The sequence below is a fragment of the Zeus faber genome (genome assembly GCF_960531495.2).
Source record: "Zeus faber genome assembly, chromosome: 15".
In the NCBI taxonomy this organism is placed as follows: domain Eukaryota; kingdom Metazoa; phylum Chordata; class Actinopteri; order Zeiformes; family Zeidae; genus Zeus; species Zeus faber.
Window position 1 is genome coordinate 8,503,661 of NC_137194.1, and position 7,500 is coordinate 8,511,160.

Below are 7,500 nucleotides of genomic sequence, written 5' to 3' on the forward strand. Positions count from 1 at the left end.
AACGGGGGACGGAACCCGGGGGACGTTTGTTTAATTGAAACGCTTTTCTGGGTTGAAGGTCAGAGATGCACGTGGCGTCGGTGAGTTTGCGCTTTGGCCTGATTCTGGAGGCCTACTGCAGGGGGAACATTCACCACATTAAAAGCCTCACCAAACAGGTAACATCCTACGCATTCATTCACAGCAGTCATATACCGTCGTTAAACGGCTGTGGAAGAAGTATTCAGTACAAGTACTAAGTACAAGTGCAATAGCCCGGCAAAAGTAGAAGTTCTCCATTCAACATTTCTTCAACTTAATGTGAATGCACTCAAGAATCAAGTAAAATAACTGTTCCATGTGTTTGCATCATATTGTCATTTCAAATTAAAACAAATTCACGGATCTGTATCCTGTGTTTTAGAACAATGTTTGAGGACTTGTACGCTGGTGTGTTTAAAAAAAAAAAATAATAATAATAATAATAATAATAATAATAAAAAATACATTTTAAGATGTATTTTTTGTTTGTTATGCACTGCCTGCTTAAGTGTTGATGGCATAGTTTTGATTCATATAATAGTTTCTTCTTATTTTCGGGACTCAAACTTAAAAGTTAACCCTTCTACAATCTGAGTGCATGGCTTGTACGAAAAAGCATGTTGGTAAAAAAATATATTTATATTTGCAGGTGTTACAGATAGTGTCGTAAGAGGGTATTTGCTTTTGAAATGAAGTTGAATCTCACAATGTTTTGAGATATTCAGTCATTTATAGCAGCCAAACAAGTGTGCAGGTGATGAGGTTATTGGGGTCATTAGATTCCGCGTATAACTAGAGCTGTGTGTCGTCTGCATAACAGTGATAACAAATGGCAAAATGACGTTTTTACAATAAGGGCCAAAGAGTTGACTCCTGGAAGATGCCACGTTAGAGTGGAGCAGAAGCTGAGACGCGGTCCCAGGTTGATACTCTTAAATTTCCCTTGAGCAGACGTGAGACAAAGCGGTCAACGGCCGTGCCAGTAATGCCAATGATGGTCCACTAGAATGGAGTTACTTAAGTACAAACGCCTCAAAAGTGCAGTCATTGAGTAAAAGTACTCGGTAACATTCCGTCATTGACCGCTTCCTTTTCTATGTAGAATGAGGCCTTGAACAAAATGAAGGCTCTGAGTGACTTCGTCAAGTCGGGCTCGCAGAAGACGACCGCGGAGGACCTCAAACTGTGCATCAAGCAGGAGTCGTACCTGGAGGCGCTGTCGGACCTTCAGTCTCCACTAAACCCCAGCGTCGTCCTCTCCCATATCTGGTCGGTGTTTGACTCCTTTACATCCTCACACCCACCCTCAAGTGCCCTCGAGTCCGACATATTCCTCACTAACCCTGAGTGTAGCCTGAACCAATGCACACCTAGGCTTAACAGGCTAACCTTGACTTACATCGAAAGTAACTTCTTTTTTTTGTGTGTGTGTTTTGGGGGACTGTATTTTGGGTCCTTTTATTTCATTTATACATGTCCTCAAGTGTTCTCTATGTAAAGCCGCGTTTCCGCCCAAAGTACCCGGACCTTTTAGTCCCAGGAACTTCATTCACAATGACTAAAAGGTTCCTTCGGCCCGTTGTTGTCGGCACTTCCCGCGCGGTCTAAAGACCTGTGAGGATATTGCTAAGACGTCGGCTGACGTATGAAAAAGCAACGGCTGTCTGTACACGTCATTTTTGTGCGCGACTGTACAACAAACTGCTCCACTCCAATCCAGTAGGTGGTGCTAATGCAGAAGATTATGCAACAACAACAACAACAAATATAGCTGCAGGCAGCAATACACGGGGTCCATTCTTTATTCACTCAAGTTTTAGAACCTTGGCGCGTGGGCCAAAGAACGTTTACTACTTTCGATCAAATTAAATCGGTTTTTCACAAAATCCTCCTCCGAATGGAGATCGATATGGATCAAACGTGAACCACGACATGTCTGAGGCATCCCGGCTCTAGCTAGACCTCAGCCGTGTATATTGGTCCATGAGTTGTCATGTTCCACACACTTTTACCCTAAATAATGCCAAGGACAATAATGATAATAATAATAATCTGAACAATAGAAATACGTGATGCCTCCTGTTTGATGGAGGCGTCATGGGTGGAGCCTTGCGGACTGGAACCCTAATGAAATGGATAAATAAACAGTGAATCAAAGTCATTCACTTTGGTTGTCCTTCTTTATCCATTGTATTTTTCTGTCCTCGTATTTACCGTCAAAAAAAAATATTCACTCTCACAACCAAGATTTTATTCACAAGTTTGAAACATTTTGACATCACAGTTTGAATCAAACCTGTGTCATATGTGTAGGAGGGCAAAATCGTACTCACTACATTATATGCACCTCATGTCAGTTTGCGTGTGCGTGTGCGTGTGCGTGTGCGTGTGCGTGTGTGTGTCGTCACAGTCAGTTGTTTTTTCGTGTTTTTTTTTTTTTTATTATCAAAACGGAAAATGGGTCGTTAACTCTGCTGCGAGTACTCGACCAATCAGAAATGTTCAGTGCTGCAAGCCCCACCGCCAAAAGATCCTGTACTTTTGAAAAGTACTACCCCTGAGCAGGGACTTTTTGGTTCCTGGGACTTTGTGCCATGAGTTCCTCCAAAGGTTCCTAGTTCCTGGGAAAAGTGCCTGCAGCGGAAACGCAGCTTAAATCACAGATGTCCCTGGACCTGGAGGCTCTTGTTGTACTTGCATGAACTCTTTCAAACCCATGTTCCAGATGCATTCCCCATGCTAAAGTTACGATACTGTGGTAACGACGCACGATGGAGTGATGACGTGTGACGTGATGACGTGTGACGAGTGTTTGTTTCTGTTGCAGTGTGGACAGATGCAGGTTCATGGACTCTAAGATGAAGCCGCTCTGGTTGATGTACAGGCACCAGTGGGCTCAGGGGGAAATGATGGGCATCATCTTCAAGAACGGGGATGGTGAGACGGACAAACAACAGCGAAACACATGCACGTCCTGTGAGGTGCCAGGCTCAAGCTTTATTCATGCTGCACCTTCAAAGTGCCTCCAGGAAACTGAGACACAAATACAATAATAGAGTTAAAATAAACATTGATATAGTCATTTTAAAAACTCATATAGAATTGTTTTTGTATGCAACAATAACACGTGTGTGCGTGTGCGTGTGCATGTGCGTGCGCGTGTGCGTGGCATTTCCACACATTAAATGCTCACATTTTCGAGCTCCACACACAAAACACACCCACAGAATTGGATGACTAGTGTTGAACACTATAGATTGTTTTGTGTCAACCGTCCGCTCACACTTCCAGACCTTCGACAAGACATGCTGACGCTCCAGATGATCCGGCTCATGGAGAACCTGTGGAAGGGAGAAGGTCTGGATCTCAGGTGGGAGCTTCTCCATTTTGGGTCATCAAGACGCGTTTGTGTCAGTTTGGAGGCAAAACGGTGGACATAAACCCTCCCGCTGCCGACAGGATGATCCCGTACGGTTGCCTGTCCACCGGGAACAAGATGGGCCTCATTGAGATCGTGAAGAACTCGGACACCATCGCCAACATCCAGCGCAACAACAGCAACAGTGCCGCCACCGCCGCCTTCAACAAGGACGCTCTTCTGAACTGGCTGAAATCTAAAAATCCTGGGTGAGTTTTTTGATGCTGCCGATCGGGACATGACAATGGTTTCTGAGCTGTCGCTGAAATCGAAATGTCTTTCTACTAGTGAGAGGAATTACCAGATACGTGTGTAGGAGAACACGCAAGTGTTTGTGTGTACTTTCCTGGATGGATGGTGAATGTGAAAAAAACTGATAAGGGTACAGCTAGAGCTGATTATTCTCTTTCGTCCGATGTTCGTTTGTTTTGCATTGTACCGAATGGAAGGTCCGCTAGAACAGGAAATCTTTCGAGACGTAACGAATAAGCTTGTTCAACTGCCAGACAGAGCAGCTTGCTAATTATCTCGACGCCGCTGAGCTTTCACAACGTGGCAGCAAGGTGTCGTAGCTCATTAGTACAACGTCCCATGGACAGCGAGAGCGGCCTGCGACAGGAGATGCTGGTCGATCACTTGGTAGAGTCAGGAAGTCCACAGTGAACATCCCATATCACTGACTGGTGTGTGTGTGTGTGTGTGTGTGTGTGTGTGTGTGTGTGTGTGTGTGTGTGTGTGTGTGTGTGTGTGTGTGTGTGTGTGTGTGTGTGTGTGTGTGTGTGTGTGTGTGTGTGTGTGTGTGTGTGTGTGTGTGTGTGTGTGAAAACCGATGGAAAGAGTGTTTTTAAATTAGTCACGAAATGATGTGGTTGTGCATGTTTGTCTGTGAAAACTGGAACGTGTGCTTTTTCTATGACTCAAATAGTCCAATGTATGCATTGAATAACGATAGGTGGATAGCTAGAGGTAGGCGCTTTATTCATCCCCAGAGGGACATTGCAGTCTTTCAGCAGCACATATCGGAACAAAAAGGTAATAAAAAATAGAATATGGGGGGAAAAAAAAAAAAAAAAAAGGTAAACAAACAAATAGTAAAAACTGGAAATATACAACAAACAATATACCTACTCATTGACAATGAACCAGTTGACCCTCTGGATCAACGATTCAGAGCGATAACGATTGAACTGAATACAAAATGGGAGAATAAAACTAAAATGAAGAAGGGGCATTAATGCGGCGTCTTCTTTTATCCTTTTCTCTTGGACCATTTGGTCAGCAGGGATAAACTGGACCAGGCCATCGAGGAGTTCACGCTGTCCTGCGCCGGCTACTGTGTAGCCACCTACGTCCTGGGCATCGGAGATCGTCACAACGACAACATCATGATCAGGGAAACGGGACAGGTGAGATAACTCTTTACGTGTTTTTTTTTGTTTGTTTTTTTTATGCACATTATGGTCATCATACATGTATTGCTTTCTTATGGTATTTTTAAAAAAACAAAAAAACAACTCCCGCCACAAGGGGGTGATGTAACATCATGCGCAAACTTTGTAAGACCTAGTTTTATGTGAACCCGATGCATGATCCTGAACTCAGATTTCCTTTTCCTCATTATCAAAGCTGGGGGTAAAAAAAAAAAAAAAAGGCTTGTTTACAATTACAAAAAATATCTCAACTGAATAAATCTCCTAAATGATGTTGTTATGGTCTAATTTTGAAGTGCCGCATTCAATCGAATTGTCTTAATACTGAATCTCCAACTTGCGCGCTGGCTGGAGTTAGATAGTTACTAACAGTCATCATTTAGTTACTCATGTCATACACAACTTTCAAAAGTTTGTACATTGCAAATGAAGGAGGCTCTGGTTGCAGGTTAACCCAACTAACACTGAATGAATGGATTTTTTTTCATTATTCATGTTTTAAACTTTCTCCCAGCTGTTCCACATTGACTTTGGCCACTTCCTGGGAAACTTCAAGAGGAAAATGGGGATCAACAGGGAACGCGTGCCTTTTATCTTGACTTACGACTTTGTTCACGTGATCCAACAAGGAAGAACCAACAACAGCGAGAAGTTTGAGAGGTACACCTGGAACACGTTTAACAGGCTTTGCTGTCTTACTTATGTTTGACTCATTTTTTATTTTTTCCCCTCTTGCTTGTAACGTTTCTTTTTCTCCCTCTGTGTCCTCACCATCCCCACCCTCTCCTCCAATCCCGTTTCTCTCCCTGATGACGCTGACTTTTTGCCGCCTTCACCCCCCGTCAGGTTCAGGGAATACTGCGAGCATGCCTACAAGATCTTGTGTCGGAACGGAACGCTGTTCGTCAATCTCTTCGCTATGATGAAGGCGGCGGGACTGCCCGAGCTCTCGTCCTTCAAGGACATCCAGTATCTGAAGGTACAGAACGCTGACAGCTGTAATGATGAGGATGGGGATAAGGTTGGGAATCATCATGATTGTTTTGTTTTCCTCTCTCGTTTTCATCAAGGACTCCTTAGCCCTGGGAAGGTCCGAGGAGGAGGCGCTGAAGAGTTTTAAAGTGAAGTTCAACGAAGCTCTGCGAGAAAGCTGGAAGACCAAGGTGAACTGGATGATGCACTCCCTGGCAAAAGACAATCGGCCGTGAACAACGCCGAAGCGACGGTGACTTTTGGCTTTTGAGGGAAACTGAAGCCGATTTCTTTTTTTTTTTTTTTTTTTTTTTTTTCTCTTCTTCATGCCACACAAAGAACTTGGTTGGATGTTTACAGCTGAAGGGCAAAATGACCTTGAAAAGCTAACTTGAGTTCTTGCGTCTAGAAAGATGACATATTCATGGTACGTAGTCAACACACACCGATACAAAATGTTGATGGAAGGACTCTGGGACTCGCTATACTTTCATAAAACCAAAAAACAATGTTTTCTTTCCTGGCAGCTGAGGTATATAATGCATTGCATTGCTGATTGGAGACCACCTGCTTGCGTCTCTCAAACAGTTTACATCACTATTCACTCCACGGCTCAGTCATTGTCTGCTGTTTCAACTGCATTTCTTTTGATCATATATTTTGTTATTTTTGATTTATTTAATATTACCGGTGATTTTGAAGTGTTTGTTAAAATAAGAGATTGCATATTGAAGGTACAATACTTAAAAAGAAAACTATAGGTTTTACTTCTCTTTGTTGTATTGTAAAATTGTTTTTGTGGGGAAATGCAATTGTCATGACAAATTGATGATTATTATAATGATGATTAATTAAGGATGCACTGATCCAGTATCTATACCAGGCTGATCCTGGCCATGCAGGTATCTGGTACCAAGAGACACTGTAGATAGTTTTGGACCGGAGGTGAAAAAGCAGTACTCAGTACACATTCGAAATAATTTATTTTTTTAATGAACCCTTAATATCCATAAGACTTAAATGTACCAATCAAAGCATTCTGCATTCTGGTAAAAGTAGCTCTGTAGTTCTGTTGCCCGGAAAATCAGGGTTTCTTCGTGAATTTTTACAGAACGACATATCTCTGAACAGACTCGCACCCAAAAACAAGGAACCTAGTAGCCTGTTACCTTATAGTCAACAGCAAGTTTGATCCTGCGTCTGAAATGGCATACTACATACTATGAACTACATACTATATGTTTGTGCTATCATCCAGTGTATGTGAGTAAATAGAATGATGTCCTCTGTGAAAGAAAATTGCAATAATTGATACTTCATATGTTTCTTGCATGTCCCTCACATGTTTTTGCCCGTAATTATACTCCAGACTGTTCTCCACACGTGCAGCCTACAGCATAACTCCGCAATTATCTATCTTCCAGAATATTCTCAGCAGATTTCTAGCTTGTGATGTCAGAGAGACGGCACAAAACGCCTCACTCTTTCTCCTATAAGTCACTCTGGGAGAGACACAAGAAATGATAACACAATTGCAGAAAATGGGGCAGGTAGAGGACAAGGTTAAAAGTGTATTAGAATGTGGAGACAGTGTTGAAGGAACTCAAAAAAACGGCTTAAAATGAACGGACACTGAATTAGAGTCAAACCTGAAGCTGG

At 42.6% G+C, this 7,500-nt stretch overlaps 1 protein-coding gene across 1 annotated transcript in view; it reads left to right on the plus strand.

Annotated features, from left to right (window-relative positions):
• The window catches only part of pik3cd (phosphatidylinositol-4,5-bisphosphate 3-kinase, catalytic subunit delta), a gene marked incomplete at both ends in the record, with an annotated part of 15,336 nt that extends 9,259 nt beyond the window's left edge, over positions 1–6,077 (plus strand). The window contains 9 exons of the mRNA XM_080015891.1: positions 59–158; positions 1,124–1,290; positions 2,849–2,958; positions 3,313–3,391; positions 3,481–3,648; positions 4,722–4,845; positions 5,384–5,529; positions 5,716–5,848; positions 5,940–6,077. Coding sequence (XP_079872017.1) covers positions 59–158; positions 1,124–1,290; positions 2,849–2,958; positions 3,313–3,391; positions 3,481–3,648; positions 4,722–4,845; positions 5,384–5,529; positions 5,716–5,848; positions 5,940–6,077 — 1,165 coding nt within the window. The remainder of the gene's footprint in view (positions 1–58; positions 159–1,123; positions 1,291–2,848; positions 2,959–3,312; positions 3,392–3,480; positions 3,649–4,721; positions 4,846–5,383; positions 5,530–5,715; positions 5,849–5,939) is intronic.
• Positions 6,078–7,500: the final 1,423 nt, after the last annotated feature.